The 24,209-nt window shown below is 32.0% G+C and overlaps 2 protein-coding genes across 5 annotated transcripts in view; one reads left to right on the forward strand and one right to left on the reverse strand.

Annotated features, from left to right (window-relative positions):
- Window positions 1-16,939, forward strand: part of LOC126737590 (juvenile hormone esterase-like) — a 41,560-nt gene extending 24,621 nt beyond the window's left edge. The window contains exons 5-9 of the mRNA XM_050442573.1: window positions 53-242; window positions 310-460; window positions 516-700; window positions 16,203-16,353; window positions 16,408-16,939. Of these exons, the coding sequence (XP_050298530.1) occupies window positions 53-242; window positions 310-460; window positions 516-700; window positions 16,203-16,353; window positions 16,408-16,718 (988 nt within the window). The 3' untranslated portion in view covers window positions 16,719-16,939. The remainder of the gene's footprint in view (window positions 1-52; window positions 243-309; window positions 461-515; window positions 701-16,202; window positions 16,354-16,407) is intronic.
- LOC126737574 (ras-related protein Rap-2b) overlaps window positions 1-24,209 on the reverse strand; it is a 442,108-nt gene that overhangs the window by 249,859 nt on the left and 168,040 nt on the right. For 2 of the 4 annotated variants that reach the window (XM_050442565.1, XM_050442539.1), the window contains exon 2: window positions 15,876-15,897. The exons of the other annotated variants lie outside the window; for them this stretch is intronic. The gene's annotated coding sequence lies outside the window, so the exon portion shown is untranslated. The remainder of the gene's footprint in view (window positions 1-15,875; window positions 15,898-24,209) is intronic. 4 annotated transcript variants of the gene reach the window in all.

Genomic DNA, 24,209 nt, shown 5'->3' on the forward strand with positions numbered 1-24,209 from the left:
TGTTAATTCTAGACTTTTTTACCAAGTTTAATTAAATATAATGATATTTCAGAGGTCTGTTTCATAAAGCTATATGCCAAAGTGGCGCATCCTTATGTCCATGGGGTGACGACGGAGATCATAGCGCCGTTCAAATTGCAAAAATACACGATTCGAGTATTTCTACAGAAAAAGAAGCCGTTCATTTATTCAAAAACATGAGTGTTCAGGAATTGCATAAGATTCAAGAAAAAGTTCATAATGTAAGTTGTTTGAAACTGAAAAAAAATTACTTATTTTCTTTATATTTACTTATTAGATTTGTTTCAGTTTAATCAAGGAATGAGAGTTGGTGTACTTGGATTAGTGATTGAACCAGCCGATAGAAAAAATGCTTTTATGACAAAAAGGCCCATCGACATAATCACTTCAGGAGATTATGGAAAAGTTCCTATTATATTTGGATATAATAATAGAGAAGGTAATACCACCTAATATTAGAATATAAATTTTTTTTAACTTTTAATAATTTGCAGCTATTCTATTTTACTTTGAAAAACTGGGAAAAGGTGAAATTAACCCCGAGAAAAAATTAAGCGTTGAAAAATTTATTCCACATAATATTAATTTAAAAAAGAATGATTCTGCTACTTATCACTTATTGGATAAACTGTCAAGTGTATATTTTAATGGAGGAGATCTACAGGATAATAATATAATGGTATGATGTTTTTTATATTATTAATTTTAATATGTTTTTTACGTTATTAAGAAAATACTATATACAAAAGGAAAGAATTAGGACATCTTTCCGAATTATTTGGCACATTCGAGTATCGAAGATCATGTGAATTAAATATATAAGAAGATAATAGATATAAAACCAGTGAATTGCTTTTTCTAATAAAGTTCCAGCAGTAGGTTAAACAATTTGGTTCCTATTGAGATAGCAAATAAAGCACTATATTGCCGTACTTTGAAAATCTACATGAAATCTAAGCCATACAGGGATTCTATTTCAATTATAAACTACTTCTGTTTATATAGCCCAATTAGATCTTTTATAGTCAATAAAAAATGCAGTTCCTATAAAAATGCTATAATCTTCGTAAGGGATACGGGTGATATTGGCACTATTATCCTTTTTAATTTTAATTAATTACAAGAAAAAAATTGACTGTTAAGATAAAAATATATTAATATAAAAAAAGTACTAATAATTCAGTTTATTACTAAATGGCTATTACTCTCTCATAGATTCAAATAGGTTATCTATTCCTCAACTGAAGTTTCTGTTATAACCTAACAGGATCTTAGCACATTGTACTATTAAGTATAGCTAGGCAAAAGTAAAAATTAATCACATAATCATATATTAATATTAGAAAATCTCTATTACATAATATACAAGAAAATCAATTTTTGCATGTTCTACGAGATAAGTTTAAATTAAAAAATTGCGTCATAAGTCTCCTTTAAATTTAGATGACAACCTGTTTCAAATATTTGGCTGCCATTTTGGGCCAGATAGAAATTCATAATTAATACTAAGCCATGCATGTCTTATTTGTATTATTTTGTCTAATATTTAAAATGTCTTAGATGTCTGGTGGCTTTTTTCTATTTAAACAAAATGTAATACAATACGGTTTTGCAAGAAGAGAATGTCCAATTACTAAATAAAAACAAGAGGTAATATAAACCTACATCAACATGATTTAATAGAACGCTAATCCTAAAAAACATGAAATTTGTAGGGGATAATGTATTTTAACGTCGTACAGGCATTTAGGGTTTTCCCAACTAACCTAATTATCTACCAACTATTTTAAAATAAAAATTATATTAACTTTATGAATTACAAAAAGTACATTAGGACATACAATTGTAACTAAAAAAATTTAACAGCACATTGTTCTACATAAAAAAAACAGATAAAGCCGCAAAAACAAAATATATTACAAATCAAAACAGTTGGTTTGATATATTAATTTTTTTCCCTTACATCGCAAAAGCATACTCGAAAAACGTCTGCTTAAATCGGTTTTCCGTATTTGTTTACAACCTATTCATAATTTTTAAATTTTTATATATCTGTTGCGGAACCATGTTTATAGGAGCATTTCGTTTTTACATAGATTAAGGATTCAATGGTTAAAATGTATTAACAAACATTAATACTATCCAATGACTCGCTTCATCGGTTATCATGCGTGTCCCTCCAACTCTGGTACTAGACCGATGCTTTCTGAATTTTATGCGGAAAATCTTAGCAATTCCTTGAGACATTTATAAATCCTTAGCTTTACAATGTGCCAGTGCATACTCAGTTGGACAGACTTTTTCAGCCAGTAGAATCATAAGTCATAAATTCATTGAATATCAAATCGGACTGGTTAGATTTGCTTTAGCTCAACGAAGCCACGAAGAAAACTATAGTAATTTCTTTAATAGCTAGAGATTATTTTTGCCAAATACTGATTAATTATTCTATTCTTTCACCCGTAATTAGATAATATGTTCCATCATGTTACCTAACTACAGGTGTTATACAGTAGTCCTAATTTTCCTGATTCTATGCATCTTACTTTTGACATCTTAGATTTGAAAATTGATCCAAAGCCATAGGTAGAAAAACAAAGACTTTGTTACTCCAAGTTCTCCTTTTGACACACCGACATGAAATTCCCGTAGAAGCCTCGAAATTTGATATTTAGGTAGAACGATTTGCCTTCTTTCCTCTTTGTCATTGTGATCAGTTACCTTTCATTGCAAAAATCTATCTTTCAAAACTTGGGAGTTTTATTTTGCCCCATATAACTTAAGATTGGAAAAATATTTAGCAACTTCATCCGAAGGTAATTTTCTTTCCTTTTGAAGAGTGTATACTTATATTAACCTGCTTTACCACATTTATGATAGTCCAAATTTCTTAATCTCTTCATGTTCTTAGCTCTTTCAAATTCAACAGCTTTTATTAGTGCATTTACTTAAGAAATGTGCTTGTAGTAAGTACTGCATAATTCCCTTATCGCGAAGTTTATTAGGGAATGCTTGAACTTCCAAACGTTAGTTTATGATTCCTTTCCCCACATTTAAATATACGAGTCGAACCAAAAGGTATTCTTTGATTTTTGGCACCAACAGTTTTGACTATCCAATTTTAATTGACCGTAACATAGCTCCAAATACTTTAGTAGGTCGTCGTTGACTTTTTGTTCTTCTAAGGATATTCTTTGCATAATCAATCTAACCTGTCTCTGCCTTTGCCTTGGACGACCAATTTTTGCTTTTGCAGCCGCCTCAAATTGGCGCATTGATGAATTGTTTATGATGTAGAACCATCAAATTAAGGTGGACTTGAGGCATTAAACAATCAGTATCGCAAAAACTTCAAATTGTCATATATTACTATTACTGCTGCAGAACTACAGGGCAGATTATCGATAGTGTTTACATCCGATGTTGCAATTTTGTTTTAAACATCCTGCATCTTGTTTCTTTTCTATGAAAGAACCCGCTTCTCCAGAAAAATATTTCCCTATTTTTTTTCTAAATTCCTATTGCGTTCCAAGATCTTTTCTTTTAACCTGCCAGTCCCTCTTAGTGTATAGAATTCTTTAGCAACTCATTTACCAAGAGTTCTTCCATATTTGCAAAATTTTCCAGTAACTTAGCTTCCAGGCTCTAGGTAGCTGGGTCTTCACCTTCCTAAAATAATGCGTTATGAAGCCCCCTTCTGCAAGTCCCGTCATACCGCAGTTTTTTCTATTCAGCCCCCCTTTGAACACAGTCACTTGAAATCCACCAGATTTGGTATTTCCTCATATTTTAGTCAAATATATTTAAGTTCACTATCATTTATTTTTTATTCATGTCCTGTTGACAAAGTCTGTCGTAGCATGTAGCATTTTTATCACTTTTTAATGTATGAATTCAAACCGATTTATTTTACACGTACACACTAAATACGGTTACTTAAGAGTATTAAAAAATGTTTATTGACACTGTATTTACTACTATTTATGTAAATTTAAAAGTCGTGCCAATATTCTGATATGAACTAGCCCGCTGACGGCGAATGCTCTTTACGTACTCGATAAATCATTCGTTAACCTTCCATGTGACTTCAGAGATTTGCGATATGCTTGCTAGATGAGGAAGAACAGGTAATGTATTCGCGGTATTGCGAATATCCATAAAATAATTATTATTCCCAGACATTTTTTGGCCTTGCATAGTATATACGATTTAATTTTTTTTGGCTGTGTAGACATTTTAATGCTGCTGGCAATGATGTATTATATGAAGGAGGTTCCCATTTGACATATTAAAGTGAGGTTATTAAAGGAGGTGAGGACATGATTGACAGAACCTTGTCAAATCTAAAATTAAACATGTATCTAATTGACGTTTTTCTTTTTGAAAGATATTAAGGATGGTTTGTTTTAAAACGAAAGCACTGTAGATAGAAACTGCACTATGAATATATCTCGTTTGGCTTTAAGGAACCATGTTAAAATTATACAATTACTTATGTAAGTAACCACCTTTATAATACTGTCTATAAAATATTGAAACCAATTTAAGATAAAATGTGCTTTATTGCCCAAAAAAAAGTATTCTGTTGTTAAATCTTAAAAATGAAAGCAAACGCTGTACTCTTAACCACTAAGTTAGCAATATAATTACAAATTTAACATTAAATAAGTCTAACGTATAAAATGAGAACAAATATTAGTCAAATGTATCAAAGAAAAAAATATTAAAAAAATATCAAAGTTTATTTAGTTGACTTTTTTATTTCTTTGTCGCTTGATTCTAATTTGATTTATAATTATTTAACTCTTGTGTTACAAAATATCGATATGGTCACATTTTAGGCATCTATAGATGTACTCGATATTTATAAGTTGCATATGCCTATTAAGTATCTTCTTCTGATGGTACTTTTCTGAATGAAAATATAATATATTACAGATGATAAGGACTCTCTTTTATTGAAAATGAAGTGAACCAAGAGCAGAGCAACACCCACACAGATATGTACCTATATACAAAAGATCAACGTATTGCGTCTGAATACACCGCAACGATTAAATATTAAAGGACCTGCTTTAGACTAGCTAAAGTTTCTTATAGTAGTTTCAGTTGTGGCGTTAACTTTACAGTGTTACTATTTTGCCAAGAGTTTGCAGACGGTAGCTCAGAATTATTGGAGGCCTGGGATTGTTCGAAGGTTCACTTACGACTGGCTATTAAAGAACCTAAACTTGATTATAACTATTAAATAAGAGGGCGCCATTTAGTTTTTTTTTATAAATGAAAGAAAACCAAGAAAAAGACTTGGTATATAGGTTTCAATTAACAATTAAATGGTCCTGGATAAGGTAGCTTTAAAGAGGCAAAAAAAATCTCAACAACACAACTAAATTATATTTATATCAAAGATATGTACACACCTCATGTTCTAATTTGATAAATGTTAATAATTTGCAATGAATTAAAATATGAATAATGTTGATATAATTAAAATAAATTTAACAAAAGTAACATTTAAATTATGATTTCGCTACTAGGTAGATTTCAGCACTTGAAAAATAAATTGCAATTATTAAAATTTTTAGTATATATTTGTATTACGCAGGGGAAAGTTCATGAACCTTTTTACCTAAGGCATATCAGCCTTAACCGTGTTATATCTACTTAACTACCAAAAATAGTACTGAAAAATACTGAACAAAAAATAACTAATATTATAGATAAGAAATCGACGTATTAAATTATGACACTGATTAAATATTTATAACGTTAGATTGAAATAAAATGTATATTAATAAAAATAAGTGAGACAAATCTATGGTTAGTAATATTTAAATAAATGCAATAAACTGGCCTGTATATTCCTCCAAGAAATGAACGGCTAGCCTTCAAAACCGAGGCTGTGAATGTATGCCATTTTTAGATTAGCTATCCGGACTGGGAATCTGTAATACTAGCTGTAACTCTAGCTCCAGCTCCTCCGCTTTCAGCAATTTCCCGGGGAAATCAAAAGCCTGCAGCGATCAACAATTGAAGAAAAATAAAGAGGAAAACGGAAAAGTAATACCCTTCCTAAGTTTCATTATCCATCCATAAAAATCTTGGGCATCCTGCATCAGAATTATTAAATAAATGGTACCCTAAATGAACAAGATTAAGGACCATAAATTATAAACCATATTGGCTACTTCCTGGTTCACAAACTTCGGAAATAAAAAAACTGGCCTTTTACGTGCGCTCCTACCTGCAACACGGGAACAAGTCCTCGAAAAATGGACGCAGTACCGACTAAATCAATAACCACCCCACCTGTCGCCTGAGCTGTCCATATTAGCCAATCAGAGAAGTGACGGACCGCCAACAGAAAGCATGGATAATTAAACCAGGAGAGTGTTGCGTTACAGTAGTAATGTGTCATTGACAGTGTGAATTTAAAGAAATATGAATAAAAGAAGTTGACTGAAATTATTAATGTAATTATTGAAATTAATGAAATGTCAATGGAGCGTTAGTGAACATAAGGAATAGAAAAATTAAACGCTACATAGTATGTAAAGTTGGCAAGTTTTTTCAAATAAGTTCATGGTGCCACCTCGAGTCCCTCAAGTGCTGCTGTCCTGTCCACTTTAAGTTTCTTACTAATGATATTTATTCATTATAATGATTTATTATTTAATACTTTAAAAAACTTTATTATAGTCTTTGCCAGTATAAATAATATAATTGCCTTATAGTTTAAATAACCTATCAAGTCTTCCATTTGTTTTTATATCATGTGTGCTATACATGATATAAAAGACTTGATTATCTTGTTTCATTACCAGTGTCCATAGCCATGTATATGGTCTTTGCAGTAAAGCTCTTATACAACTAGGATTAGTGTACGCAATACTGTTATTTAACTGATTTTATTATAACTTCTACTACTCTTAACCCATCCATTTACTTGCCTTTGGTTAACTAGCTTTTTCATCTATTTTGCCTTTTATGTGTAATACCCTTGATTTTAAAGTAATAAAGATATAAAATAAATCAACAGTATAAAGGCAGCATTTACTCTGTAATATAGAGATATTATTATTTATAATCCATCATGAAACAAATAGACTTTATATCGCGTATATCCACTTTTGGATTTGCCGTGCAATAACTGTAATCACTTAAAAGCAGATTTAATATCCATTTATTTCGCCAGCTGTAAAATCTTGTTTTAACTGTTTATCTTTTAGAGTTTAACTAATCCTGTTTTTGTTATTACAGCAATTTGTGACTTGGACAAAAATAATAAAATACACAAATGGACACTGAGACAATGTTGCACAATATTGAAAAAATCTTTAACACGTATAGAATTTTTTTTAATAGATAAATTCAATTTGATATTAATAGTAGTTAAATAATTTAGTTAATTAAACCTTCGGTTTTGACCCAAAATGGTACGTTTTAAGCCAAAGCTCTTCGCAGATTAACAGAATGGCATATGAAAGTGATGCAGAAATTCAAAGTTTAACCTTACAGTAAACGCGTCATGTCTAATAGACCCAGACAAAAATATCTGTTTCTGTAATTCTAAAAAAAAGCGCGGCAATTAGTGCGCGCTCTAGTATCTTTTAGTACTGCACCGCTACGCATTTATCAGTAGTTTTGGCCCAGTCAAGTGAGAAACAACAATTTTATAGTTCATTTTGGTAGTAAATTTCTCGTAGACCCAACGCGTTCCTTTTGGTAAGTTTTATTTTCATTAATTATTTTGGTTTATTTTAAGATTTGTTTGCTTTTTAGAAAAAAAATATGAATGATATTTACGGCGTGTTTGTTTTTACAGAAAAATGGATCCTTATGAAAAAGAGGTACAAAAATTGACCTAACTTTATAAAGAAGTTTCATCCGATTCTGAAAATAATTCAGATTCTGAGGCTTCAGAAGCGGATCCACAATATGAAATCTTCAGTGATCACCAGTCTGATAGCGAGCAGGAAATTGAGGAAGATGAACTTATTGAAGAACCACTTGATCAACCGAGAGTAGGTGGACGTAGTCATTTACAATTAAGTTCAAAAAATGGAATGAGGTGGAATAAAACATGCTTTCCTAAAAATGTGAGAACGCGGCTAGAAAACATAATTGTAAGATTACCTAGAGTAATTGGCCCAGCTCAAAATGCGCAAACTCCATTCGAAACGTGGTAGCTTTTTTTCGACGATGATATCGTTATGGATTTAGTAAACAGCACAGACATATATATTGAAAGTATTTCTCAGCGATTCAAAAATAAATCTGATGTACGGCCGACAGATGTAATTGAGATGCGCGCACTAATTGGTCTACTTTATCTAGCTGGAGTTTACCATGGAGGAAGGATATCAATTGTTGAATTTTGGTGGAGGGATGGTACAGGAGTGGAAATATTTCCAGCAACAATGGCTCTAAGAAGATTTCGTTTTTTACTAAAGTGTTTGCGATGATATTCATACAAGGGAAGAGCGTAAAAGTGAAGACAACCTAGCTCCAATTCGAAAAGTTTTTGAAGCAGTAGTGCAAAATTGCCAAAAACATTACTCTGTGGGAAAACATACAAGAATCGATGAAATGCTGTTAATCGACTGAAAGGCTTTTAGGGGCCGATGTCGTTTTAGAATGTATATACCCAATAAGCTCACTGACAGACTCAAAGTCTTTTTATACTCTAAATATGGAAATGTATTGTGGCAAACAACCTGAAGGGCAGTATTCAGTAAGTAACAACGCTTCCGATGTGGTTAAAAGGCTGTGCCTACCAATATCGAAATCCCGAAGGAACGTGACAATGGATAATCGGTTCACCTCGGTTGAAGTGGCCAACAGATTACTAAATAATGATCAGTTGACCATAGTGGGCACCCTTAATATCTCTAACAAAAAAATTAATTTTTGGATGTATTTACAAAAATGTAGTTTTTTTCCTTTGTGGGTATATTAGATCCAACGCAAGGTAACTAAAAAATTGCTACAGAAAAAGTTAAATAAACTCTTCTTTAGTTTTATACTTTTTACTTAAAGTAACTATTTTTTGTTTAAATTAAATTAGTGGAATCAAAAAAAATCTGTATTTTTTTAAGTACATTAAAAGTCTTATTATTAATTTAATAAGATTAAGATAAAATGCGAGAAAATTAATTAAAACCGTATTTTGTGGAGTGAAAAAATATAAGAGTGCAGATTTAAAGGTCACAGATTCTAGCTCTAGCTCCTTTATGGGGATTTTTGGTAAAGTCTTATAATCAGAATTTACAAACCTAAGCTTTGCTAAATTTTTGAAATAAATTTTAATTAAGTAACTAATTTAAATTTAAGCTGTAGGTATTTAAAAATAAAAAAACTTTATAGCAACTTATAACCTAGAACGACAAAGTTTGATTTAGAAAAACATTGCTAAAAAAACCACTACTGTTTATATTTATTATAAAGAAATTTAAATTTTATAAGTTTCTGTTATTTAACTAATAAGGAGAGACCACACAATATAAATTAAAAATATATAATATTTTCTGTAATGAAAATTTGACATCGTTTTAAGTATTAATACGTTGGCTATCCTTAAGCAATTTTTCTACTTATCAAGCATAACACATATAATTATTTTTGGTTAACTTAATTATATGTTCTACTTATATGTATAAATGATTGATACTTATAAGGATCTATTTATCTTTAAGAACATAATATATATAATATTTATACATGAGCAATTTTTACATAATAAATATTCTTCCTGATATTAAATTTCTATATAAATATTGAATAAAGAAAATAAATAAAAAAGTCTTGAGTAATATATCAAAATTTAAAAAAATATACCATATCAAAATATTCTCTTTTATAACGTATTCAGAAATAAAATATTCAATACGATATATTTGAAAGAAAGAAAGAAAGAAAGAAAATGTGCTATATTACATAAGAATAATCTTGTGTACAAGCATCCTACAAGCTAAAAAAAAACAAAACCAAAATACAATTTCAAAAATTGACAAAACAATGAACAAAATGAAACACAAGAAGACAAAACTTTTTGAACATACTTGAATTAAAGATAACTAAATAAAACAATCAATTACTAAATAAAGGTAAACTTGTTGACAAAACTAGAGAAGAAAAAAGGAAAAAAAAACTTTCCAACATGTCCAAGGTTAAAACCTATCATTAAAAAAGTCATCCGGGTTATAATATGCCTTAGCCAATAAAAGCGTTTTTAATTCTCTTTTAAATTTCTTAACATCCGATATATGTCTAACACATAGAGGAACATGATTGTAAATTTCTTTACCTATGTAAATTAATGAGTTTTTGGTAGGGGGTAAGGGAAGACGTAGGAATAGGTAGGGGAACATCATTTACACGACGAGTCAAATGGCCAGTGTCAGAGGGTAGTTTGGGATTTTTGTGAATAAGAGCAGCTGTTTCTAAGATAAAGAGTGAAAAAAGAGTTAGGATTTTTTCAGAAATGAAGAGGGGTTTGCAAGAATCTCTTAACTTAGCAGAACACAGGTATCTATTTGCTTTTTTTTGAATAACAAAGACAATGTTAAGTAGCCCCTTATTGATTAAACCCCAAAAAGGCAAGCCATACCGAGTATGAGATTCAATAAGTGAAAAGTACACTCAACGTGCAACCACCCCTCCCAGCTCTTGTTTTGCCATTCTTACTGCAAAACATCTAGAAGATAATTTCCCAGCTAAATGTAAAATATGATCTTCAAACCAAAGGCGACCATCAATGGTAATTCCTAGGAACTTGCAGCACTCTTTATTATGCAAGAGGGAATTTTCGTCAAACATCAGACCCTGAAAATCGCACCTAAACTCCATAATAGACGTCTTTCTCACATTAAACACGAGCCTGTTGGAAGCACACCACCCTGATAGAATCTGAAGGTCTTCAAGGATGCAAGTCTTAATATAATCAGAATTTTTGTGGCTCCATAGTATGGTGATATCATCAGCAAACTGAACCACCTTGCCCTGCATTTTCAATGAACTCAAGTCATCCACGTACAGTAAAAATAACAGTGGTCTCAACACTGAACCCTGGGGAACGCCGCATTTTAGGGATCAAGAAGCAGACAAACGCCCAGACACTGTAACCTTCTTTGTACAATTTGATAGATAGGACTCAAGCCATCGCATGGTTTTGGGGGCGTAGCGTCCCCTAAAACCATATTTATCGAGCTTAGATAACAGTATTCCATGATCCACACAGTCAAATGCTTTGGATAGATCACAAAACACTGCCGCCGATGACTCTCTAGAATTCAAGGACACATAGACGCTCTCCAAAAAGCTAAAAACAGCATCATGAGTCCCTTTACCGGCTTGAAATCCAAACTGATTTGCAGACAAAATGCCATTTTAATGTAAAAAGGACAACATTCTGCTTTTTGCAAGTTTTTCAACTATCTTAGAGAGGGTAGACAAAATAGACATGGGACGGATATTTCAAGGCTGATCCAAATCTCCAACCTTATGAAGAGGGATAACCACTGCCTCTTTTAAATATGAAGGAAAAATGCCAATATGTAAAGAATTGTTTATGGCAGAAACTAAAGCATTTAAGGCTGAATCAGGCAAAAAGAGTAACAACCTCGAAAACATTCCATCAGCTCCAGATGATTTATGATTTTTTAGGCGTTTAATTTCATTTTTTACTTCGGTAAGATCGACAGGATGAAAGAAAAATGAATGCTCAACCGACACTTCTTGAAGATAGTGTAAGGAATCAATGTTACTACGAATGCCCTTGAGCAGGATATTAGGTATATCACTATAATAGTCGTTTAAAATGTCAGGTCTTAACTCCGGTTCAGATACTTTTCTATGGCAATGTCTAAAATCATTAATAATCAACCAACACTCTCTTTGCCTATTTGATGACATATTTAAGCGATCCCTATAATAATTAGATTTTGCTGCTTTAATTGTCTTTCTGTACAGACTACGATATTTCTGATGATATACAAGGATATTTTCACAAGTACAATTTGATAGATAGGACTCAAGCCATCGCATGGTTTTGGGGGCGTAGCGTCCCCTAAAACCATATTTATCGAGCTTAGATAACAGTATTCCATGATCCACACAGTCAAATGCTTTGGATAGATCACAAAACACTGCCGCCGATGACTCTCTAGAATTCAAGGACACATAGACGCTCTCCAAAAAGCTAAAAACAGCATCATGAGTCCCTTTACCGGCTTGAAATCCAAACTGATTTGCAGACAAAATGCCATTTTGATGTAAAAAGGACAACATTCTGCTTTTTGCAAGTTTTTCAACTATCTTAGAGAGGGTAGACAAAATAGACATGGGACGGATATTTCAAGGCTGATCCAAATCTCCACCCTTATGAAGAGGGATAACCACTTCGGTAAGATCGACAGGATGAAAGAAAAATGAATGCTCAACCGACACTTGTTGAAGATAGTGTAAGGGATCAATGTTACTACGAATGCCCTTGAGCAGGATATTAGGTATATCACAATAATAGTCGTTTAAAATGTCAGGTCTTAACTCCGGTTCAGATACTTCTCTATGGCAATGTCTAAAATCATTAATAATTAACCAACACTCTCTTTGCCTATTTGATGACATATTTAAGTGATCCCTATAATAAATAAATGTTGCTGCTTTAATTGTCTCTCTGTACAGACTACGGTATTTCTGATGATATACAAGGATATTTTCATTTGTGGTATATTTGCAAAATTTAGTCAAAAAAATGAGGTTTTTAGCTGAAATTCTAAGGCCTCTTGTAACCCATGGTTTTCGTTTCTTAGTTTTAAGCCTCATTTTAGAAAAGCACTGATTGATCTTATCATATAGAACTTAAAGTAAGTGGGTCAGAAGCCGTTTCAAGTGCATTCCAATTTACCGAATCTGTAGCAGCAGAAAAAGCATTGAAATTTCTCCTGCTGAAAATTCTTCCTATATAATAAGATGAAGATAATACAGTATTATATGGCATTTTAGCAAGAATAGCTTCATGGTCGGCAATACCAGATGGGAGTACTGTGCATAAAACGTCATCAAAATTTGTACAGAAATAGTCAATTGTAGTTGCAGATGAAGAAGTTATTCGTGTATTAAAGCTAATTTAAAGCTAAAGTTTTTTTCCTTATTTAAATAGAGTCGTTTTAAAAAAAAGAAAATAAGATCATGGAAATATTTTTAAATTTTCTTGTTGCCGTTATGTAAATTCTACAAAATTGAGTGCAAATGCAAGCAATTTAATAAAAGCTTTAATTTTGTACGTATTGAGTTTTTGTGGCTTTATTGCTTAGATGGGCAATCATTAAAGCGTACGTTAAAAGGTCGTGGCTTACAATACTGGTAACACATTTTCCTATAATTCTTTAGATCTTGTTTTTAGCATTTAAATTGCATTTTTCTTTAGATTTTAGAGTAAATTTAACTTCAAAAATAATAACTAAATACTTATAGTACTTTTCTTTTGGTTACATCACTTGACAATTTGATAAAGACATACATCATTTAGTATTTTTAGTAATTTAACAGCGCTTTACAAATTAAACAATTGCCTATTATAAACAACTAAATTAATTTTCCCGAGGTGAAATTAATATTTGTTAAAATATTGGCACTAATTTATAGATGTAGTAATACAAACAGTGTGTTACAATAATATGATTTATTTGTTATTCAAGTCATGACGTACACAAATCATGCCTAAAAAATTACGCCCTTTTTATGTATGAGGTCAGATAAACAGAAGCAAATGAATAATTTTCATACGTGTAAATTATTTTAATATTATTATTGTGTCGTTACAATTTTATTTTAATTCAATCTAATAAATAAAATAAATAGTTTATAATAGCTTGAGTTACTTTAGGCTGTGTTCTTAATCTGATACTATTTAATTGGATATTTAATAATTAATTATTTTTTATGAGCCTGTGTTTTGAGTTATTCAAACGATTCAAAACACCAAACGTCAATTGAATATTATATATTTAAATATCATTGCATAACTTAATTGGGTATAGAGCTTAATTCTTTTTAATTAAATTTCAAGCTTGAAACGATAAATTTAACTAACAAAATAAACATTTGCTGAAACTTATTTTAAAAATTTATCATACACGGTATATCATACAGTAACATTAATAATGTAGATTGCATTTTTTCGGAAAACTAATAAACTTTACGTATTAATACAAAAAACAATAGGCTTTCAAGGCCATCACTCTAATCTAATATACAATATATACTAATATATTGGCTTTTTAAGAAAAATTATTATATTTGTGGCCATTTGTTGATGTGCTATTTAAGCTAAGTAGCATGATAAAATGAATACAATTAAGACAGTAATTACTGAAGACATAAAAATAATTGCTGACCTTAATTGACACCTAAAGAATAGTCTTTTATAAATGAATACTTCTAGATATCTATTATACAGCGGAAAATAGATATGCTTGCAATTAGATATCAACTCTTTTAATGTTTTTAAATTTTATTGTTATATGTCAAAAGGTATCATATCATAACTTTAAGTTAATATGACTTTGAAAAAGAACTTTGACAGGGAAAATAAAATGAAGAAGAGATTTATCGAGGTACCTGATAAGTCGAAAAATAGGAAATTAAAAGTGGTACTTTCAAACCGTATTTCTGACTATTGGTTTCTTCAGAACAGAGAAACCATGAGATTATAGAGAAGGAAAAAAATATATAAGTGGTAACATCTAGGAACAAACAACTGAGAAGTAAAATGACTTTAAGAAAACCGCTTTTAAGGACAAGTTACTACATTTAAAGCAAACAAAAAGCAAGTGCTGGCAAAAATCAGCTTCTACGGCTTAACTCCTTAAGTAACCTGAAAAACCTGTTTTTTATTGTCCTAGTTTTCATACAAACTTTCTTTTTATTCAAACTAGTTTTATTAATTTTGTTAATAGTTTAAATTTGTCCACATTATCAAGGTGTATTTAGGTATTAAAAATAATACTATAATATTTTCTTAGTTTAAGTAGCTTATAAGAATTTAATAATAATGATTAATATATATAAGAATTTAAAACAATTATTCTCTTTTTCCGTAAACTCAATGCACAAAAATGATTTTCTTAAAAATAAATAATAATAAATTTAAGTTTTAATTTTTTCTTAACATTTTACTGCTTAACATACTTTTAAAATGTTTCTAAAAAGTGGTAATATAGATTTAGTCTTTTTATCTGATAAACTAATTTTAAACGAAAAATAACAATATAAGGTGGTTTAAATTTGGTAATTAGTATGAAAACTATAAATTAACTTGAATAAATTCTTGTAAGGTAAAGTACTCTATTGCTTAAAGAAATACTCTATTAAGCTTAAAAATCAGTTATATAATTTATGTAATTATTTTTTTTCAATCCTAGGCTACTTTGTATATAAATTAATATTTTAATATACATAAAGTTAAGAAAAATCAAAAAATTACAGGACTGCATCTGAAAAAGTAGTCAATGATCACATCTAGAAAAAACTGTATTAATGGAAATGTGCGTACAATGCCATATAAATATTAATGTTATTATTGGACAAATTTATAAATTTTAAATAAAATTTGGAATTTATCTTAAAACTTAAAAACTAATTTGTTTGACAGTATGTACTAAGAAATTTTTGCATCGTTTTATTTATTACAATTATGTTTTGTCCAACTTAGATAATTGTGTAACTATTTTCAATTTCAAAAGAAATCCTACTAATAATTAACGAATTTAACCAAATTATACATGTCTATCTAAAGCACAACAAAACAAGCGCTCAAAATACACAGTCTACAAAAACGTGTTCATACTCACTTTTAATTGTTAGACAGTATATCTGCAAAAAAAGATAATTTGTAATAATTTTAACTGTACTTATATATTTACAATGTCAAAGACCCTACAATTTTTACTTAAAACACACCCAAACCCATTTAAATTTCTTGATGTGTCCAAAAACTAAAAATAATATATTATCGTGTCATCGCCTAATGTACTTTTAATTAATGAAACTTTTGCGTCTGGGTCTTGTAAATTCATTATTTCGTGGCCCCTTTTAGGGTATTACCTCGAAAATTTATTTTCATTTAGACTAATTAATTTTTAAACGTACCAAGTTTTTAACATTTGTATAAATTTTAGCTAATGTCAGATGCAATGTTCGTCATGGGTATCCTAGGAAGTGTTAAGAACCATGCCCAGTCATCTCCACTGCCAGTTTATTTGTATCAGTTATCATTAGAAACTAAGCTTAATACGATTAAGACTCTTTTAAAACTAGAACATGCTTCTGGTAAGGATGCTTCCAGTTTGTAAATAATAAATAATTAATAACATTATTTTTTAGGCTGCTCTCATGCAGATGACTTGGGTTATTTATTTAAAACCTTGGTTACTCCAGAGTCTATAGAACCAGGCAGCATAGAAGATTTGAGCTTAAGACGTATGTTACGGCTTTGGTCTAATTTTGCTAGATACGGTAACCCTACCCCAGAGGAAGACGAGTTTAAAATTACTTGGAAACCTGCCAGGGCTAGGCAGTTAAATACATTAGTTATTGACGAAGAGTTAAAAATGGAAATAAATCCTGGCGGAAAGAGGCTAGATATGTGGAAACAGATTTATCAACAAGCTCCTGCTACTAGCAAATATTTATAAGTCTGTTATAAACGATATATATGTTTAAATATTTATAGACATTTTATTTTTAGTAATAATAAGTTGTTATTGAAAGTAGAGTATCATATTTATTTTTAAATGTAAAACTTATTACACGAGTTTTTTTAATTCTTGAATATAATTTTGATTAAAAAAAAAAGTATAATATAGAGTGTATTTTTATGTAATATATAAAATATATATATATATATTAATATAAAGTGTAATTTTTCAAAAACATAATTAAGGAATCAATTTAGATTTTTTATTTTCTATTAGGAAAAAATAATTTAAAATATTAATAATATGTTTTCAGTTATGTTTCAATTAACTTATGTTATTTTCATTAAGTTAAATATTTAACTATGTCGGTTGTGTCTGTTCACTATCAATAACACACAAAAATTAAGGTTCTTTATATCGATGGTCTAGCGTACAAAGGTGCTAAGTACCAATTTTGGTTATAACGTGTTATTTGTCATACCTAAATCCTCTAGGACATTATTATCTTGCGAACACATATGCTAAGTAAAAACTGTATATTTTTTGCATCTTGCGCCATCTTTCAAAAGGAACAAGTACTTCTCACATGCAAGTTTCTACAACTTATGTGTTAAGTGCACTTAGAACATTTCGATGGTTTGGTTCCAAATGTCGCTATCTTCAAAAATTGTATTTTTAAGCTATTTACATAGCCTTGTTGAAAATAAGGATTTGTAATAGTTCCAAAAGAGGCTATATCGATAAATTTAAATATGGCGCCAAAATTGGCAATTTAAAAAGTGTCTATCTACTCTTCAAATTATTTTATGAGGTCTAAATATGTTTAAAATAACATAGCTACTTTTGGAACTGTGAAAATATATTTTTGTGAATTCCATATCTCTCCAAAATCACATAGCCTGTTTTGGAAATAATTATTTTAATTAAATTTTGGAGCGCTTTGCAGTTAGCTACTTGTTTGGACTTGTCAGCTGATTAAGAACGCTTCATTTAGGTTTTTTAAATCGTTTTTTTAAGCGGTCAGTTGTGTTTTGATAAGCATTGCGTTCGTGTGTAAGCTTTTTTCGTGCAAAATGAGTCGAGGCAAAAAAATATTAATGTAACATCACAGAAGAAGATAAGAGAGGCGGTTATGGTACCTCTAAAATATCAGAAGATGCAGTAATTTTTTTAAAACAACATATTCAGAAATTTCCTACAGTCTCTTCTCATTACTACAGAAAAGACTCAAAACAATGTACTTGGATCCAAAATTGAACCTAAAGCAGATGCACAGATTATACCAAGAAGATTGTGCCAAAGAAAATATGGAATGTTAAAAGGAGTCATTCTATCGCCATATTTTTAATTCTCATTTTAACCTATCATTCCATAAGCCTCGAAAGGATCAATGTCTAACATGTACAGCGTATGAATCTGCTAACACAGAAATCAAAGTAAATTTGCTGCAAAACTATGAAGATCACATTAAAAATAAAGAAAGAGCCAGTCAGGAAAAAAATTTGGATAAAGATGCAGCAAAGGAAAATCCTAAAGAAATAAATTCCGCCAACTTTGATTTGCAACAAGTATTGTATGTGCCAACACATCCCACTAACCCCATTCTTTATTAAAAGACAAAGTTAGCCACATACAATTTCACTATTTTTAACTGTGGAGATAATTCTGGAAAATGCTACATGTGGTCTGAAGTAGAAGGTTCACGTGGCCCATGCGAAACAGCATCTTGTTTATTCCACCACCTCAAAAGTCTTTCTACATCTATTCAAAATGTAAGGCTCTTTAGTGACACATGTGGAGGCCAAAATAAAAATCAATTTGTTGCCACTATGTTTATTTATGCCGTACCGATAGAGGTAAAAATTTGACCAAAAATTCCTGGTTTCAGGACACAGCCAAATGGAATGCGATTCAATGCACGCAAGAATTGAAATTGCATCCTAAAATGTCCCAGTTTATTTGCCGCATGAATGGGTAACCATTGCTCGGAATGTAAAAAAAATGACCTTAAGTACGAAGTTTTAAAAAAAAAAGACATAGCTTTTGTTGACTGGAAAACCCTGGCAAAGCTAATTATGATCAACCAAAACAAGGATCAAGGTGGGAATGTGGTTAATTGGCATTATATTAAATGGATTAGGTATGAAAAGGCCTTCCCTTTTACAATGAAAATTAAAACAGATTTTGATGAAGATTTTCGCAGTATTATGATTCTTCCACACAGAGGAAGATGAGTGACAGTTGCTTTCATGGAAAAATGTCTCAAACCCTTACACGAGGAAAAGAATAAAATTTCAGCATTAAAGCTGAAACATTTAAAAGAAATTTGCAATTCTGGAAGTGTCCCAGATGACTGCCGGCTCTTTTTTACAAGTTTGCTAAGTAGTGACGAAACCATTGATGAGGATAAAACGGTTTTTTTAGATGTAAATGACACCTGATCACCTGAGGGCGAAGACTTTTTCTTACAATAATGTTATTAATAATTATTTTTATTTTTCATTATTATGTTTAGAATTAGTTCTTTAAGTTTGTAGCGTTTCGCATCACTACAACTTTGAGAAAGTATTATGTGCCAAATATGGCTATCTGTATTTTTTCTGTTTAAATTAGTTATTATTTATGTTTTTTGAAAATCTGGGTCATTATAATGACCCATCTGGGATTTTTTTTTAAATTTTATTCAAATAAAAAATATATAAATAAAAAGATGAGTTTTATTAAAATCTATTTTTTTATAGATTTGATTTGATACAGCCTATTAAACTTTATTTTGTGTTTCCTAAATATAAAGCATGATACGGTTCAGCGAAATAAAAACATGTTCGGCAACGCCGGAGAGATGGTGGCGCTGGCGGTTAATTGTACATGCCGCGGTGACGAGGTCACTCGGCATCGAGAGCCTGATGAGCAAGGGTGATGCGCTAAAAGTTATTAATTTTGGTTGTACGAATAAAAAGTTTGAGTTTGACCGGTGTGTTTTTGTAATTGTGATTCCTCTGACGACCCAGAACGAGATAAAGCTCAGCTTGAGCTGTTTCATTGGCACCCAACTAGAGGCCTGAGGTTTACAGTTACCAATTGCTTAATAACCGGTAAGCTCTTTCCAATTTCTTGACGTGCTGTTGCTAGGCGGATCATTAAATAATTTGCTGTCAGCCCAGCCGACGAAAAACACGTCTTATGGGTGTTTAGTTAATTGCATGTGGTACGTTGTGTACGTTTTGGTACAGTTCAACATGCTTGGATATCTTTAAGGACAATAGACTATTTACGAGGATCTACCTAGTTTTTATTAAAATAATAGAATCCTCACGGAACTATATTTTTTTTGGGCTTTAGAATACTTTAATGAATATTCGGAGTGTTTAATATTTATCACAAAGTTGGGTTTTTGTAGAAATCTACCCTTATTCTAGATTAATGTTTAAGTTTGATAAGGTAGAGTTAGTAGTTTGGTAGTATTTTGTCGAGTAACTTTAATAGTGTAGACAGTTTTTGTTTGTTGGTGGTCTTACTTTGTAAAAAAAAAAAAGGAAGCTAAAATGCCACCTAAAAGAAAAAGTAAAAATAGGAATCAAATGTCGGATTTTGTTTATGATTCGGATAATGATAATGCGGAGGGTTCGCAAACAAATAGTGTCACCGCACACGAAAACATAACTCAGTCTAATGATTTCAATATGGTGCTAAATAAATTAATGTCTGAAATGAGTATGTTAAAGCAGGCTGTAACCGATCTATCTATCAAGCAAAATCAAAATAGTGGGGAGAAAAATGAGGCCGCGAGTGTAAGTTTACCGGTGGCCGGAGCGATAGTTCAAGAGGGCTTAACAATAAATAGGCAAAATGCTTGTTTGGGGGATAGATCCTATATTTTAAATTTTAAGGAATTGGGGGGTAATAATTTATATTTTTCTCCTGCGGGAAAAATGAACCCTTAAGCCTTTTTAAATAAGGTTTATAAAATTTTTGACGAGGCCGGCGTGCCAGATAGACATAGATTGGGCTTGGTATTGCCGTGTTTAAAAGGCACAGCAGCTGACTGGGCAGCTATAAAAGAAAGTAGTTTTCATAATTTTCAAGATTTTGAGGTGGCGTTTTTAAACAGATTTTGGGGGGTGGACAAACAGAGAGATTTATTTTTGGAAATAAGCTACGGGAGATTTGAATCTGGCAATCGCGCGGACTACTTTTCGAATCTTTTTAACCAGGCGGGTTTCTTATCGTCACGAATTCCCGAATCTAAATTAATAACGTTTTTGAGCAGGCATTTTCCGCCTGACGTTCAGCGGGGTATTGTAACCAGGGGGCTGAGGACGTTCGATGAGGTCGATGAGTACCTGCGAGACATCGACGCAACATACGCTTACCCAACAGAGGGTAACGCTGTTAATGTTAATAGACGAAGTGTGCAGACTCGCGGGGATCGTACAATGGGACCGACCCAAACTTCAGATAATAGCGGACCGGGGGATCGTGGCATCACGGGGCCAAACAATAATACTTGGCGGCGAACACAGGGTTCGAGCGCTAATGGGCAAACGTCGGAGCCAGTCGACAGAAATGATGCGCGGGTCGATAGGCAAAATATGAGAGCTATGGAAATGACGCGTTTTAACGAAGATTTCGATTTTTTCAGCGAATCGGAAAGCGAGAATGAGGGTGAATTTGAGGCATGTAAACCATCAATTAAATCGCCGGTTATCAAGGCTGTGGTCGGAGAAAAAGGCGTTGAAGTTTTAATAGATAGTGGCAGCGAAATTACTGCTATCTCTGAGGATTTTTTTAAATCCATTGCGAATGAGTCTAGAATGTCAGTTTTACCGGTTACGAATGTGGCTATTACGGTTGCGATTGGCGGAAAACAACAAAGGGTTAGAACGCAAGGGCTTATTAATTTATATATCCCTGATGCGAAAGTTTACCTAGATGTTAAATGTTTGGTAGTACCGGGATTGAATCGAGATATATTATTTGGGTTCGATTGGCTCTTGGAATTTAAGGCTAATATTGACTTCAATAAATCCATAATTGCTTTTTATGTAAATGAGAACGAGTATGTAGTTAAGTATAGTCAACATATGACAAGCTCTTTAGAGGAACGTTGTCTTAATTTATGTACTAGCGCAGGGGCTGTTTCGGTGATACAGCCGGGTAATATTAGTGCTTATAAACACAAATATAATGAAAGTGATATTCGCGCGGCCGTAGATATTATTAATGCATCCGAATTAGATAAAATTCACTTGTTTGATCTTTTACGCCGCTTTGAGTCTATATTTTCAGAATGTCCGGGTCATATAAGATCTTACCAACACGAAATAATAATGACTAATGATAGTCCTTTTCATTGTGCTACGTATCCTATTCCATTTGCATATCGGGACGAAGTTAAGTCTCAGATTGACGAAATGCTTCAGTGGGGTATTATTTCAAGAGAGAAAACAAATTATATTTCGCCATTAGTGACGGTTCGAAAGAAAGACGATAGCATACGCATATGTTTAGATGCTCGTATGTTAAACAGCCGTATGGAGCCGGATTTTATAAATCCGCCTAATCCAAATGAATTATTTTTTCATTTTAAGACAGGCATGGTAATAAGTACCATTGACCTAACATCCGCGTACTGGCAAATTGAAATTAAACCGGAGCATAGAAAATACATAGGTTTCATTTATGAAAATGACTCTTATACTTTTAAGAGACTTCCTTTTGGGTTGTCAACTTCGATGGCTAGTTTGATACGGTGTTTAAAAAATGTTTTACCATCGGATACGCGGGATTTTACAGTAATTTATGTAGACGACCTATTCGTATTTTCGGAAAATATAAGTGATCATTTCAGTCATTTAGAGCGACTTTTTACTTATTTTCAATCAGAAGGTGTTACGGTCAAACTAAGAAAGTGTCAATTTCTTAGCGATAAGGTTAAGTTCCTTGGGCATATAATCTCGAGTAAGGGGATAGAAATGGATCCGGAACGCATACAGGCCATTAAAAATTTTCCTGCATCACGCAACATTCGGGAGCTTCGGGGATTTTTAGGGTTAATTAATTACGAGCAAAGGTTTTGCCGCAAATACTCGGATTTGACATTACCGTTATTGAAACTATTAAAAAAAAATGAGAAATGGTCTTGGGAAGAGGAAGAAAAAGAAGCCTTTAAGACCATTAAGGACCGGTTTCTCAGGGCTACCTTAGTGGTACATCCTGATTTTAAAAAAATATTTTTTGTACAATGTGATAGTTCGAATTATGCTGTGGGGGGTTGCCTTTTTCAGAAATCTTTGGAAGAAGAAAGGGAAGTTATAAGTTATACCTCTACCACTCTTAAAGGAAGTCAGATACGGTATACTACAACGGAAAAGGAATTGCTAGCATTGGTGCATTGCCTTAGGCAGTGGGGTACCCTTTTATTAGGGCAGGCATTAACGGTAATAACCGATCATAAATCGCTATGTTTCTTAATGACGTGTAAATTAAAATCGGCTAGGTTGACTAGATGGACACTTCTTATACAAGAATTTGATTTTAAAGTAGAACATTGTCCGGGGGTTGAAAATAAGGTTGCCGATATTTTATCAAGAAATCCCCCTAATAAAAGTTTATTCTTGACCCCAGAAAAATCTTCGAACCTACACATTATGCTGATAGGTTTATCAGAATCTTACGATAATTTAAAACAAAATTTAAAATCTCTGCGGGCTGATCAATTAGAGGAGGCTTGGATACGACAAAAAATTAACTTTTTAGAGCAGCTTAATAGAGATCCGCGAATTTTTTCAGAGAAAGAGTATCGGATCTTTTCATGGTTTCGAGAATATAAGGGTTTGCTTTTTAAGAGGGGAGACCATCTGAATCCGGGATACAAATTATGTGTTCCTAAGAATCAAGTTAGAGATCTGATTTTAGCACATCATATCGGAAACGGGCATTTCGGGCGAATGAAAACATACGCTCAAATGAAAGAAATTTTTTACTGGCCGAAAATGCAACGGCATATCGGTCAAATTGTATCTACTTGTGACCTTTGTCAAAAGGCAAAATGTTCTAAGCTAAGTAGGGGTGAATTACATACCGTCATTGTAGAGAATCCAGGTGACTTGGTATGTACAGATTTAATAGGTCCATTACCAGTGTCGCGAGGTGGGGTAACTCAACTACTTGTTTTGGTAGACGCTTTCTCAAAATTCGTTAAGTTGTATGCCTTAAAACGTGCTACTGCTAAGGCTATCATAAATAGAGTGTTACTGGACTATATACCAAAAGTTCAGAAACCAAAGTGCATTTTAAGTGATAACGGGACCCAGTTCACCGGGAACTTATGGAGGAATAAATTAGCCGAAGAAAGTATCCGGGTTAAACATACCTCCGTTTATTTTCCCGAGAGAAATATAACGGAGCGATATAATAGAGAAATTGGCCGACTACTGCGTTCTTATTGTTTTGATAAACATACTAAGTGGGCGTGTCTTCTCGAAT

This window comes from Anthonomus grandis, chromosome 1 (genome assembly GCF_022605725.1).
Source record: "Anthonomus grandis grandis chromosome 1, icAntGran1.3, whole genome shotgun sequence".
Classification (NCBI taxonomy): Eukaryota; Metazoa; Arthropoda; class Insecta; order Coleoptera; family Curculionidae; genus Anthonomus; species Anthonomus grandis.